Source organism: Onychomys torridus, chromosome 4 (assembly GCF_903995425.1).
Source record: "Onychomys torridus chromosome 4, mOncTor1.1, whole genome shotgun sequence".
Lineage (NCBI taxonomy): Eukaryota > Metazoa > Chordata > Mammalia > Rodentia > Cricetidae > Onychomys > Onychomys torridus.
In genome coordinates, this window is record NC_050446.1 from 108,974,444 (window position 1) to 108,989,848 (window position 15,405).

At 39.8% G+C, this 15,405-nt stretch overlaps 1 protein-coding gene across 1 annotated transcript in view; it reads right to left on the reverse strand.

Annotated features, from left to right (window-relative positions):
* Hao1 (hydroxyacid oxidase 1) overlaps positions 1–15,405 on the reverse strand; it is a 46,342-nt gene that overhangs the window by 12,696 nt on the left and 18,241 nt on the right. The window contains exons 3-4 of the mRNA XM_036183226.1: positions 9,685–9,940; positions 2,806–2,981 (exon numbers count right to left, since the gene is read on the reverse strand). Of these exons, the coding sequence (XP_036039119.1) occupies positions 2,806–2,981; positions 9,685–9,940 (432 nt within the window). The remainder of the gene's footprint in view (positions 1–2,805; positions 2,982–9,684; positions 9,941–15,405) is intronic.

Genomic DNA, 15,405 nt, shown 5'->3' on the forward strand with positions numbered 1-15,405 from the left:
CCAAAGGTCTTTAGATCTTCTTACACAGATACTTGCACACTCATGTAGATTTCTGCTGTATTCATGATAGCTGAGAAATGGGACCAGCCTAGCTGTTCACTAAATCATGAATGGATAATAAAGATCTCATACACACACACACACACACACACACACACACACACACACACAATGGAATTTTACTCAACTATAGAGAAAAATGAAATTTTCAGGAAAATGGTTGGATCTTAAAATAATTATTAATTAAGCAAGGGGACCTAGACTCACAGACATGTGTGTTCTCTCTCAAATGCAGATGCTGGCTTCAGTGTTCACATATATGTATCTATATGGGTGTAGGCCACAAAAACAGAAAGGAGGGTATGATAGCATGACAAGAAGGTACTGAAAAAGAGAAAGGAAGAAATAGAACACATACTATACAACCAGAAAGGAGGGTGGTGAGCACAGAAGTGTAGAAAGGAGGCCAAGGGGATGGGGGAGAGAATTAGGGAAGAAGCCCACCCAAGACAGGTTCAAATTTGCTTCAACATGCCATAATGGAGCCCAATACCTTGCATGCTAACTAAATTTTTTTTTTAAATTGAAATGTGGTCTCTTAACTGAGCAACTGGAATTGTACTTTAATCTTTATTAACTTATATAGTCACCTGTGACTGGCAGATGCCACCACACTTAACACTGTACAGCAATGGTATTTACATATTTTCTACTAAATAAGGAGATATGGTATGTTATGATGTAGCTAAAAATACATTCTGGCATGCTGTTTCTGCTTCTGGCTATCTAGCTACCCAACCAAAGTGTATAAAAAAATGTAAGTAATATTTTAAAAGTCCAGAGCTGAGCATGTGTGCAGTTTTTCCATTTGCCTTCAAGGAGCCCACCTGCCATATTAGCAGAGAGTCACTTACCTTCTGAGTGTCAATGTCCTCAACCACCCAGTGGGGACAGTAATCCTCATTCTGTCAGTTCTTGGCATAAAAGAGTTGAATGTTGAGAAAGTGCCTAACTCATGTTGAACCCTCAGATCAATATGAACTGCTATTTTTATCTTCCTAAGATAAAAAGAAGCAGGTGCTACCGAGATGAGCAGGTAGTAAAAGTCAGGCAAGATTCATTTCATTTGTTGAATGTTTTGAAACAATGATGTCCTACGCTAGTCAGGATAAGATTAGAAAGGGTCTTCCATTTGAAGAAAGGATTCTTTAAAGAAGTTTGTCATCTGGATCATTCAGAGTAAGTCTCCACATTGTCTAGGCATTGTGGGCTATTGGGCAATGATAGATTGGTTTTCTCTGACTGGATTATGAGTGTGTAAGACAGGAAGAAACAGGATGAGATAAAAGGGTTCCTAGTTGTTAATGGCTTATGGAATCTGTCCATGATTTTGCATTTTACTATTTAATTATTTATTTTATAACCAAGATGAAAAAGCTATTTAAAGGGTCAAAATGTTCTGGCTTGGCCAAATATTTACAAATCTTTGACATTTTCACTAATCCTCAGAGAACATGCCATGGCATTCTGTATTTGTGCTTTGCACTTAAGTAAGTTTAGTGTTTAAGAAAGACAATGGTGAGAGGATAATATCATCGTGTGCTGTCTTGATCATGTATTACTTTCTATATTACATTACCAAAGCCAAATTCAAGGCTTTGAGAGCTAATGTCAAACACTTGGGGCTACAGTTACTTGCCTAAGTTTAAGAAGTAAAATATTGTAGATACATGTCAACACTTTTGAAAATAATCCAAGGGTAGTGAAATAATATTCTTTAAGAGCTTCTTAACTTAGTATATGTGAAAAAAGCTATAGAGAAGTGTTTCTTCAAAACAAAACCTATTCATGAAAGTAAAAAATAATCAGTTTTCTAAAAAAAGAAAAGAAACTCTATGAAGCATCATGCCTTTGCTCATCCATGCTATTTGTTTGTTAGCGTGAGTTCTAGTAAAGACCAAATACTGTGAGGAGCACGTGCTGGGAGCTTAGTTAATGTTCTCCCAGGGCAGAGTTTAACCACAGCAGCAGATTACATCTTGCATTCCAATTTGCCCTCATTAAAATGCAAGTCTTAAAATGGTAGTAATGGTGGATGATTCTTCTAGAACTTCCCAGCTACCCATGGTTTCTCATTCCTGAAAACATAATCTCTGCTCTTCTGGTAAAAAGAAAAAGAAAAGAAACGAGATGCTCTCAGTCTATCCATATGACTTCTCAGTGAAGACCTGTGAATTGATGAGAACTTGGCTCCTCAGAACTCTACAGCTCTTCCTCCAGTCCAGGCTGGGTATATGTGTCACTCGATACAGTTGTTGTCATAGAGATGATTTTTGTTTGATAAATAAGGGAAATAAATAGTTACAGAAAAACTAGACAGTATAAACTTTACATGTATGAATAACTTCCTTTCAAACACTACTGTCTTGATCCTGCTTTGGGATCTTTCTCATTAGGGAGACTCATTGTTTTCACTGAACATTTTATCTAGTAAACAACTTTCTATTATTTGCAAAATATACAATCCTGAAGAAATGAGCCAGATGATCCATAAGGATAAGAAGAAAGGTGGTAATGCTGGAAGATGAAAGGGATAGTCTTCGGGAAAGTGATTGCAAGCTACAAGAAGACATAAAGGCATATGTGATCCACAAATAATAATAAATGTTTTGAGAGGGAGAATTGGGAGCTGAAACATCTTTCAATTTGTAATATCGTTTTTCCTAATGATGACTCTCTCTAAAAACCTGCCATGACCATATCTAGAAATGACCATACAATCAGCCAAGTAGAGAAATAGCAAACCTCTCAAAATGCCCTTTACAACAATAGGCAGTGATGTCAATCCTCTGAGCCATTTGATGTCGTCCCAGCTGAGAGAGGGGTCTATGGCTTGGGCCACATATTCAGCAAGCCCACTGTTGTCTCCAAAATTCCTTTTAGGAGAAAATGCCAAATCACTTGTTTCAAAGTTTTTCATCCTAGAATAGATACATAGAATGGGAATTAGAGACAGCTTCTATCTCTGACTTGGTGAAAATAAGGGGGCAAGGGGAGAAGTGTTCCCTTTCTGGTAAGTTACTCAGTCACTTATGGGTTGGTTGTCTGCAAATTTTCCAGAGTTTGATGTAGGAGTATCTTCTAACTGCAGCCATGTGATTTCAACTGGCCATCTAAAGCTTAATTTACATTTGTGTGCTTATTCAGACAAATCAGTCTTAAGGATCATGTTCATGTGGTCCATGTTCAAACATTTCCTGTTTAAGCCAGTTTACAACTACAGACAATAGACTGGATGCTATTTTCAGCTAGCTGTGCAAATTCAGCATAATAGAAACCATTTGCATGGTGCTTTATTGTTTACAAAGGACTTTTATGTACTCATATTTGTACATTTCTTTCCTAAAAATCTTCTAGAAGGTAACATTGAATCACTATAACTCTTGTTTTATATAGACAATAGTAACCCAAGTGCAGAATGAGATGCAAAAGGATAAAACTAGCTAGGGACATTATTTGGTATCTCACCTGAGTCATTTGACTGCTTACTGTATATTCTTTGCTTAGATGTATTGTATTGTGAGCATTGATGGAAAATCTGGAAGTGTTTCTCAGCACAGGAGTCTCCTGCATTCAGCTGTTGCCTGGTTACTGGCTCAAACTTTGATTTTCCAGAGAACTTTGACAAGGGCCTGGGCTTTCACATGATCACCAACCACCATCTTTTTTTTTTTTTTTTTTTTTTTTTTTTTGTGTGTGTGTGTGTGTGTGTGTGTGTGTGTTCTTGCTGCTGGGCTTTCATTACCACCCAGCAAACTGGAATTGTCAACTCCTACACCTGTGGGTAGATTCACTCTGAGATGTAGTGTGTATGTGTTCCCAGAATGTTCCCACAGGATTAGGCACTTCAGTTGCCCACTGTTTTATCTATCTTCACAAATTTTCCCATTTACTGGCTTCCTCTCCTCTACCCACTTCCTGATATGCTAACAGTCTTCACCTTCTGAAAGAGCAACTTACACTTGGCAGTGGCTCCATTTTGGTCCCAGAGAGCCACAGCCTAGACATGCCGACACCAAACTGTTGCCTTCTCCTAGTCTAATACATTGATCTCATGGCAAAGCTCTACTGCTGGATCACTCTGCTTGATATCCTTTCTCTTGCCCTAACATCCATTCTTGGCTATATTTGGACAGTCTCCCAAGCTAAAGCCAAAGTTCATTCTGCTTGCAGTTCTGACCACACCACATGGATCATGGACAATATGCAACAGCATTTTCCATGTGGCTTAGCAATCCACAACCCCCAAATTTACTTACAAACTAATCGTGTGAAAGTTTTCGCTTGAGTAGCTGAAACTTGCCTTGCTCTCCTACACACTTTCACTGACCTGCTAGCCTTTCTTCTATGGATGATTGCACAGCTGTGTGTCATCTGTGGATAGTCCCAGCTCTTTTGCCCTCCACCAGCTCTGCCACTGAACATAGAAAAATTCCTGGATCCATAACTAACACTGTATCTCTACAGATGGAAGTATCTAGGAATTTGATTTTTAAATTATTTTAGACCTTCTTTTTATATAAAACTTGTTGACACTTAGTTTACACTTCAGAACATTTCAGCTGAAGTTACTGATGGAGTAGTTAGGGTACACAGACCATCACGTGGACATGAACTTTCAGTTCCAAACAACCTTACTCAAGCTACTCCATCAATGGCAGTTTTCTCAGTAGGACTGAACATGCTCCTCTAGATTTATGGACATAAAGACAGAAAACACCCCAAATACATGATGCCAATCTAGTTGTTGGCTTTTGATGACATACCTGACCTTTCCATTTGTCAAAACACTTAAGGTTATATAGTATGTCACAGTCCTGAGTCTCCTGACCTCTCCTTAATTTAAATTGAATTCAGCTCTCTGTTCAATAAATGTATCCTTGGGAGACAAATTTAGTTCATTACTTCAATGATACTAAATTTCAAACATAAATAGTATTGTTAAAAGAAAAGGTACAATATCTACCCCATCCTCAGACTGGGAGAAAAAAGGAAACTATCTCCATGTGTTCCTGCCCCCACACCAAACAGGCTGCCATGCTTCAGCAGGAGTGGGTGAAAGGGTGAAATGGATAGGAAAAAACAGAAACAAGGATAAAATTATATAAATAACTGTTGTTATTCTTGGACCATGCGATGCAGATCAACACTTGAATGAATGTTGCCTTACAGAAATCTCAGGGCACAATGAAGCCTTGTTGTTACTCTAAACTTTGTTCAAAGCCAGAAGCCAAGAAAAAGTTTTCAGATATCTGGACAGAGAACCACGATGGGGTGTTTTACCGATGGCTCTGAAAGAAACTGCCATGAATGCTATTTTTATTCAGATCATGACGTGTGTGTGTGTGTGTGTGTGTGTGTGTGTGTGTGTGTGTGTGTGACCCTTAAAGTAACATCTGATATTCATGTTGTAAGTAATGAAAAGACAACACCAAAATATTAGCGTAACTATTTGAAGCTTAACTTTGAGAATCCTGAGCTGATAAATGCCACAAAGACATCAAATTTCTCCCTTGTAAGGGAATTGTTATTCCTGGGGTGGCCCTTAATATAGTTTTTAATTTAACATAGAAATTGTTTTGATTTTAGTAAGTTAGTACCAAGCAACAGCAATAATTACTAAAGTAAATATGTTTAAATAACCAATAGTATGACTAAGAGGAATGAGCATTGATGGTAACATACAATTTTATAAATATTGATAAGGTAATACTAAGGATAAAGCCACATCTCTATATTTAAAACTCTCAAAGTAAATTAAAACAAAATAAAAATTAGTTAAATGCACAATACTATCAGAGTATGGGAAGAAAGAGAAATTCACGATTTACAGTCTTTTTTTCTGTGGTTAGAAAAGCACAGTGTTCAGAACATACCCTGGTCACTTCCTTCTCAGTGGAGCCAGGTAGTCTAAAGACAGACTGGGGCCACAACCTTGGAGTTCTAATCCTGTTCAACTTTTTTCCTAGTTATCTTAGACTGGGAAAATACCAATTGCATTAGTAAATTTTTATGTGCTGATTAAACAATTACATGCTAAGCACCTACTATCTACCAGTGTTTTAGATATTTAGTAAACACCAGTAAAGAAGTGAGCAAAAGATCTCCATCCATCACAGAAATAGTAAACACGTGAACTGTCAAATGTGTAGGAATGGAAGTATGATGTAAAATAAAGGGGACAATGGGGTAGAATAGGAAGTGAACCAATGGCAGAGGCTCTAGTTGACATTTGAAGTGTGGTGACAAGGGCAGATCTCATTGGAAAGCTACTCCAAAGATGAACTCAATAGGGTTAGGTTTGTTTTGTAACTACTGTTGTATCAATTAGCCACAAATGCAGAGCCTCACAATGTCACAAATTTGTGGGCTAGAGATGTGGCTTAGCTGTGAAGAACACTGGCTGTTCTTCCAAGACACAGTTTCGATTCTTGGTACCTACATATCAACTCACAACCATCTAGTTCCAAGGGATGCAAAGCCCTCTTCTGACCTCAGTGATGCACTATGGTACACAGATACATATGCAAGCAAAAACCCATACACATAAAAAATAACTCTTCATGTTACAAATGTATTCCATTTACAATGGTTAGAAAGACCAAAATGGTTCTCACTGAGCTCAGCTGACAATGTCCAGTCCGTCTGCCTGCCTAGAGAAGAACAGATTAGCTCACTTGTTCTCTCAGTGACAGCCCAGCCTCTTGGACACAGGGTTCCAAACTCTCCTTGTATCATCTCAACTCCTCTGGCTGCCATTTACACCTTTCCCTAATAAAAACACGTCGTTGCATACAATGTCTACTGTGATAAAATTGGATTATCTCCTGTTTAAAGATCCTTGACTTCCCTCAGCCAAGCTCATTTTTCCATGTAAAGTATCAGGTTTGAGGGTTGTGGTGTGGACACCTTTGGCCTCGGTGTGTATTCCTGACAATGATTTGATCTTGTTGCTTTTCTTTAAACTTTTTGGAACTGTGGGGGAAGAGGACAGACTAATCTTAATCCAGGTAAATGAATCATCTCTGTGTAGTATGGACAATACCAAAGGGCCCTGCCTCGCAGGCTCCGGAATCTGGCTTTGTCCCTGCTTCTTCTAAGACTGGAGGATTTCCTCTTTGCTTCCCACTTTCATGCCAGTTGTAATGCGCACACACACATATGTTTTCCATATAGACCAAGTGGCCATTACCAACCCTCTGAACTCTCTCTGCTCCCGGGTGCCAAGAGTCAGGGCCCTCCCCTCCACCCGGGGCAGAGGAAGTAGCAAAGGCTGGAAGGAGCCAGGCTTAGCGACTCATTCTCCCCTGGATTTCCTGTCTCCCTCCCTTGCCAAACCTCACTTCTGAAAAGCAGGCTTCACCTTCTATGAGTCAGGTCAGTGCAAAAAGAAACTGATTTCATATCGGGTTGTTAACAGATGAGTTCTGCAGGGAGAATGAAGCCTCAAGCAGAAGGCTTGACCTCCTCCAGTTTGTGTGTTCTGTCTTCAAACAGAGTGTGGGCCCCTGAGACGCTGAGCAGAAGCCCCTGTACTGCCCTGCTGCCCTCAGGACAAGCCCCACCAGTGTGCAGGCCAGGCTGGGGTGTGCCCAGCTGCAGGATGTTTCCGTGTTCCCCATAACCTGGATGTGTTGCTCGTGATTTGATCATCTTCAGAACAGAGCTGTGACAAGCTGGAAACCCAGGGCCACTCCTGTGAACACTAATAGCTGAAAAGGGTCTTTGTTTCACGGCTGCCACATCATCTGGGCAGAAGTCCAGGGGCAAAGGAAAAGGGGGTGGGGGAGCGTTCAGGCCTGTGGCTCATCATGCAGTCACCTCCGTGCTGAGAAGCAAGGGGTCCCAGCTGGGATACACAACAGTGTCCTCCTGCCCACAGGACTAGATACCCACTCGTTTGCTACCCAGATCAGGAAGCACCAAGCAAACTCTGTGATTCTATTATCATCACTGTTGTTAAGAGCGATGCCTTTAGTAAAGAGGAAAAGGACCAATCCTTCACAAACGACCGAAGGAAAGAAGGAGTGTTTCCTATAGGAAACAGCCACAGTTAGAAACTAATTATTTTTGAAAGTAAAAAAAAAAAAAAAAAAGTAGGCAGAAGGTGAGTGCAGACTGCATTTTAGAGAAGATGTAAGTAGTTGGCTTCCTGGTGCATCTGGCAGGCTTAGGATTACATCAGGAGAGGCAGGTTTTGCTTTGTTCTCTTCACCCTCCATGGTATCTTGGTAGCCTGTCCATGAGTTCTGCTGCCCAGCTTTACTCCCAAGTCTTCCATTGGATTACTAGAGGTACTACATACAGAACTAAGATCCCCAAAACTGTCTGGGAGTGACAAGCATTCCCATTAATTACATCACCTGTTGACACACAGCACAACAGCCAAGTCTCATAGGTATACTGGTGGCTATGGGAAATGACAATTTTATGGTCTTTACACAAGACTGTTTATAATGCATAGGAAGTTCCATTTCCAATAATCTGTTTCTCCCTATGGGGAAACCTGACCTGAGCTTTGCATCTGTTCATTTGAGTTCTTTCAGAAAGTAAACATGAGATGTTTTATCTTTATTCTTTTACCTTTCTTAGATCTTTAAAGCCCTAGTTATTGCAAACACAAACAAAATGTAGACAGTGAGCAGTGACCCCTGTAGAACCAGCCCTAGACTTCTTGCAAGACATCCACAGATACCCAGCATCAAATGTCATTCACTAGGACAAAGGTTTGATGTCTGTTCAGATATGTATAGGCCCAAGAGATGTCACACATCTGTCACAACTGGTATGAAAAATGCAAGAGGCCCTTTGGTATAAAATATAGAAGGAGAAAGCAATGAAGAAAGACACGTATAGCTGAACGAACCTGAAGTCCTCTCTCACTGAGCTCCACTGAGGTCCTGGCTTTTACTCAAGTTGCTTCTACTCCTAAAATGCTATAAGGGAGGGGGGCAATTAAAAGTTAATCACAGGTTAAATGACCCAATGAAATCATTGTAGTTCGATTTTAGATAATGTAATGCATGGTTTTTGCTAACATGAATGAGTAAGTGAACGAACAAATCTTCATCCATGGATGAATCACGAGAAAGAGGAGCATAAAATGAAGGATCAAATACATGGCTCCTTTTTCCTCCATTTTTTGTCCTTTTTCACATCTTCCTAGTCATGTCTGCTCCTAATACAACTAAAATTAAAATATGAATGTGGGTCTTTGATTTCCACAAAGAAAGAGCGTACCAGGATCACAATAAAAAACTGTACAAAACTCATCTGTATGCTATTTCATACTTCCCAAAGCCTTAATTCATACTGGTAATAAAATCTGTTTAATTTTACAAATATGTAGTAATCCCTCCTGTTGTAATAGCTCAAACATGTGACATCCCCAAGCAGCAGCACTTGCTAGAGATTATACAGATATGTGGCGGTGGCTTTCTCTAGAATACAAAGCCTGTCATCCCCAATGAGATTCTTTTAAGCATGCCCTAAGGTTAATGTCTCTCTGGATATTTACATCTCTATGGTATCTACTTGCAGTCTAGAAGAAGAAAATCAGCTTTTGGAGGTGGCCCTTAAAAGGGACAAAGAAACCCCACTCTGAGACTGTGAGACCATACTTACCTTAGTTGTGGCGGCAGCTTGAACCTGTTCCTCACATCATCAAAGCGGTTGCCCAGGTAAGGGGTGTCCACAGTCACAAATATGGCTTTGTAACCCATCTGCTCAGCTCGCCTCACCAACTGCCTGCTGACCTCACGGTCTTTGTAGATGTATAGTTGCATCCAGCGAAGTGCCTCAGGGCCAGCCTCTGCCACTTCTTCTATTGAGGAGGTGGCCCAGGAACTCAGCATCATGCCAGTTCCCATGGTCTGACAGGCTGTAATGGGAAGGAGAAAAATCAACGTAGACCTGGCACCGCTTCTTCTCCTAGAGTGGGGTTTCATTCAAGAGGGAAAGACCTCTGCAAAGGCAACCTGTCAGCATGAACTCAAAAGTTTAAAAATAAATAAATAAAACATGCATTGATTTTCTCTCTGTGTTATTGCATACTGTGAAGAAGAATAAGTAAATAACAAAGGATATGCTATAGCTGCGAGTGGAAATACTGAGAGCAACCTGAATGACCATCTTGGGGTACTGGTTCTACTGTTTGTGATTAATATATAAGATGAAATACATACAACCATTAGGGATAGCACTGTAGTGAAGGTTAATTTTATGTTTCAGCTTGTCTAGGTCATGGTGCCCAGATATTTGGTTGAACAAATCTGGATGTTACCATGAAGATATTTTTAGATGAAGTTAGCATTTAAAGTAGTAGTAAATTGAGTAAAACAGATTGCCTACAGTTGTATGGCCTCATGTAATCTGTGGAAGGCCTAAAATATGACTGATATCTCCCAAGAAAGAAAAGGAAATTCTCCCAGCTGACTGCCTTTAAACTTGACATTAATATCATTTTTCATCAGGTCTCCAGCCTTCTGCTTAGTCTGCAGATTTGGAGTTTTGGTGCCTCCATAAATAGAGATGGTACTGATATCTATATTGGGGTATAGATTTATTGATCCCATATCTCTGGAGAACTCTGACTGTTAAAATTGTAAAATATTTATAGACATACAAATACAATGAAGATGTATAGATATATTAAGTGAAAAGTTAAAAAAAAACATGTAATGATTCCACATTTCTACAAATTATAGTTCATCTAAACAAACAACATTAATAAGTAATAAAACCATGAGTGAGTTCAAGTTTTCCTTCCTTCTTATATTTCTGAATTTCATTTCTAACACATTTACTAAGACACATTCTACAATTTGTGGCTCCTTTTAAAAATGTGTGAGCTAGATATCAAAAACAGATAACAATTAATGAGAAAATTGCCTTGGAAGAATTTAAAGAACGTGACAAAGGAATTTCCTTCCTAATAGGTAGTAAGACAAGTGAGTTAAGTGGAGGGGAGGCTAATTTGACATTTCCATGCTATACAGGAAATTCTAAGAAATAAAGCATAAGTATCCAATGCTGGTTACAGATTCCCAAGTCACTCATATCGTCTCAGTGGTCACCTTGTGTCAAATGGGAATGAATGTACTTGTCCAAGTAGCACTCACAGGATGATGATGAGAACCAAGTAAGACGATGATTAGCAAGTTTCTCTGAGGGGTTCAAGAGTTTCCATGCTCAAATTTTAGCCAAAAACAAAGTCTCCTAGAAAGCTTATCAAAGTGGACCCTGTGGTCTCAACTACAGTTTTTTACTCCATTAGTCTCCTGTTGGTCCCAAGGATTTGATTATTCCAGACAATGTTGCTGCCATCTATGCTGGATCATACTCAGACACTGAAATAGTAGTATCAGTTGCTGATAGTAAAAGTCTAAATTCAAAGGCTTTTAAAATGAATTTGATTTTGAAAACACACATATTACATTTCCAATGCCCTTGATGGTATCTTCATTCCAAACCAAACATGGGAGCTAAAGAGCATCATCCCTTTGAGACAGTGTTCATCCCAGGAGCTTGTTTGAGAATTTCTTTAATTGGTTCTCAAGGCTTGCAAATCACTGTCCATAAGAAACACATTTTACTAGGTAAAATACATCTGGATCCTTGTCTGATTTTCATTAAGTTTAGAAATGTGGAAATAACACCAGAGGGCAATGAGTCCTTGAGTCAGAATTTTCTAGCCAACACTTTACCACACAGAGAAGATTTCCTGAAAAAGATGTGACCTAACTAATGTCATACAGTGCTGGGCAGCAAAGTAAGACACAACCCAATGTATTTGTATAGGACTGGTATCCATGAGAATCTCTGGTAACCAAGCACAGATAAAAGTAGTTCTTCATGAAAGGATGAGCAGAGCAGACATTCAGATAATCTGGAACCTTCATGAATTTAGCAGTGCTCTCAACCACAGCTCTGCCAGTTGTAAAATGGAAATCTTCAAGGACTTTCCTAAGCATCTAAGTATCTATAGACATTCTACAGAGGTCATGACAATGTTCACACAATTCACAAACCATACAAACACCAAACTTTTTAATTTGCCCAGGATGTCAGCATTCTCAAATACCTTCCCACAATCATTTGAGTACAGATGTCCATAGAGAACTAGAGCAGTCCATGCCTACATTACTTCCAGCTGTTCTGGAGCTACCCATCCATCTCTAACATTTTCTAACTTGTTTTTCCCTCCAATACTGGGGATCCACCCCAGGGCATGCTATTCATGAATGTTGTCCCTAAGCTATGGCCCCAACCACCATGTTTACTTTTCAACAACTAAAATCATGAGGGCTTGCTGTGGATATCGCTCTGTATAAATAAAATGCTGTTTGGCCAGTGGCCAGGCAGGAAGTATAGGGACAAGAGAGAAGAGAATTCTGGGAGGTGGAAGGCTCGGGGGAGAGACACTGCCAGCAGCCGCCATGACAAGCAACATGTAAAGACACCGGTAAGCCATAAGCCACATGGCCAAGTATAGATAAATAGAAATGGGTTAATTTAAGATAGAAGAAGTAGATAACAAGAAGCCTGCCACAGTCATACAGTTTGTAAACAATGTAAGTTTCTGTGTGTTTACTTGGTTGGTTCTGAGCAGCTATGGGACTGGCGGGTGAGAGAGATTTGTCCTGACTGTGGGCCAGGCAGGAAAACTCTAACTACAAGGGCTTAAATTTGGAATTGCAGAGCATAAATTCTAAGTTGCCATTGTTTCTGGTGGCAAGAATTTGATAAATGTTTGTGATTTAATAAGAGTCTGCTGGGAGCAGAGGGAACATCAGAATCTGGGCATGATGAATCATCTGTTGGGGCAAAGCTATTACAACCAGGAGAAAGAATCATAAGGGGTTCCATGCTTCCCGAGCAAACATTGCTGATCACTCTGATTCCTAGTCACTAGTGGTCACCTGCTGTGTCCAGGGAAAATTATTGATGCATTATAGTTGTTGTTTTTTTGTTAACATAGTTTAACCTTAGAGTAAACTAAAGAAATGAAATTTTACAAGGCCCATTTAGAAAGAGAACTGAAAATGTGACTATTCATGTAAGGACAGATCTGAGAATGGACTGGTTCATGCCAGCTTGACACTGATACTCTTCAGTGTTCTGATGTTTAAATCACAGACCAAATGCCATTGTACATCCCTGTTATTCAGCGCTTGGGAAGCTGAGGCAGGAGGTTTTCAATGTTAAGGCCAGCCTGGATTTCCTGTCGCAACAGCTCAAGTCTAAGGCCAGTCTCAGCTACATAGTACGTCCCAGTCTCAAAAATGAAAACAAGTGGGTATACCTCCATTCTACTAAGTAGGTGACCATAGCTGTGAAGTAATTATTTTTCTGTCCTTGGTTTCTTTCAAATGTACTAGAGTATTTAATCATGCCATCAGTTCCCTCCCTCTCGCTGAGGGTTCCTTGGGTCTTTTACAGACCAGTAACTTCTCTAATGCCTGGCATGCCTTAAAGGAGCCACACCTGTTACAGCATAAGAGCCCAGCATTCTAAGCATCACTTTTAAGGGGTTAAAGCCAATTGCTGTATTGGATGCTAAAGATTTCGCATATCACCTTCACCTGAGAGATAAAGATAAACCTTTCTAGCTCACTGTGTACATTGGAGATAAAGATTACAAGTTTTCTAAGTATCTGAGCACAGTCAGGCTTTGTTCCAAAGTTCCAGTTGGAGAAATCCTGATGATTCGCACACACACAGCTATCTCATCTTTTCATTCTCAACTGGCTTTGACTTTCCCTGTGCAGCTGGAATCTATGACCCCCCACTCTCAAAGGTAAGAATGGTTCAGCTTCCCTCTCTAGTCCCAGATTTGTGGCGGTCCACCACACAGCTACAATGGTGACTTTATATTTTCACAAAGCCTGCTGAAGAGAGCTCTCAGCCAAGGCACTGTTGCTGTGAAAGCACACCCTGGCTCTTTCTAGGGCTGAAGGTTTCTACTACTGCTTCAAGGCTGAGGATTCACATCATAAATATAACACATCCAGAGCCGGTGAGATGGTTTAGTGAGTAAAACCTTGCCAGGAAAGCCTCGTGTTCGGAATTCAATCCTCACATAAAGGCAGAAATAAAGAACCAACCCCACAACAGTTATTCTCTGACCTACACACTACACACACACACACACACACACACACACACACAATTATGATAATAACAATAAATTTAAGATAACATATCCAAAACACATTGCCAAGTAAACATGACTCCCCATGTGACCTCTTAGAAATTCGTTTTCTTGTTTTTACTGCCTCTTTTATCACCTTAAGGTATAACTTAAAGAATAGTCCTCAACTGAGGGAAAACTGTTTGTTTCTTTGGTCTCACTGAACAGCCCAGCCTGATCTGGAATTGGGTCTGTATTTTGGGCTGGCCGTGAACAATACCTGTCACTACCTCCCAAGTGCTAGAATTTCAGATGTGTGGCACTATGCCCAGCTAAACTCTTATTTTAAAGTCTTATTTGTTATTTTTATTTTATTCCATGGATATTTTTCTTGTACATATGTGTGTGCATGCATATGTACGTATGTATGTATGGTGCCTGGTGCCCACAGAAGCCAGAACAGGATATCGGATCCCTGGGACTGGAGTTGCTAATAGTTGTGAGTTGCCATCTGGTTGCTTAAGAATTGAACCTGCAAAAGCAACAAGTGCTTTGAATCCCTGAGAAATCTCTCTAGCTCCACAGCTACACTTCTGGTAGTCTAGGGTAAGTCAGAGTTTGTTGATATACTTTGTGTTCCTTTCCTCTCTTTATTGGACAATAGCAGTCATGGGTTCCGCCATTGCTCTAAGGCAAATTCAGACACTCATACATCAACATATAGGCATTGAAAACAAAGATATATATATACATACATATATATATATATATATGGGAGATAATGCTGATGTCTCCAAATGGCAATAGATGATAAGAGGTTGAACAGCGAAGGCCTGTCAACAGCCCCAGCTTTACCACCCTGTCTTAATTTAAATAACTATCCAGTGATACTATAACAAAGGTGGAACAGCTGGCTTAGACTTACTTACATCTCATCTGCAAAGTAAGTCTAAGCCAGCTGTTCCACCTTTGTTATAGTATCACTGGATAGTTATTTAAATTAAGACAGGGTCTGTGACTATTACCTCTGTGTGTGCTGAGGTCATGTGACTGACAGGGTTAGGTGCAATAAGTTCTAACACAATATGAAAAAAGTCGTGGTCCAGAAGCACTGTGAAACTGTTCATGATTTTGTCAGAGACATGTTTTTTTAACATCATTGTAAGTTAATATGTACCATAGTCAGCAATGTTTCTTGTTTTCTAATATACATC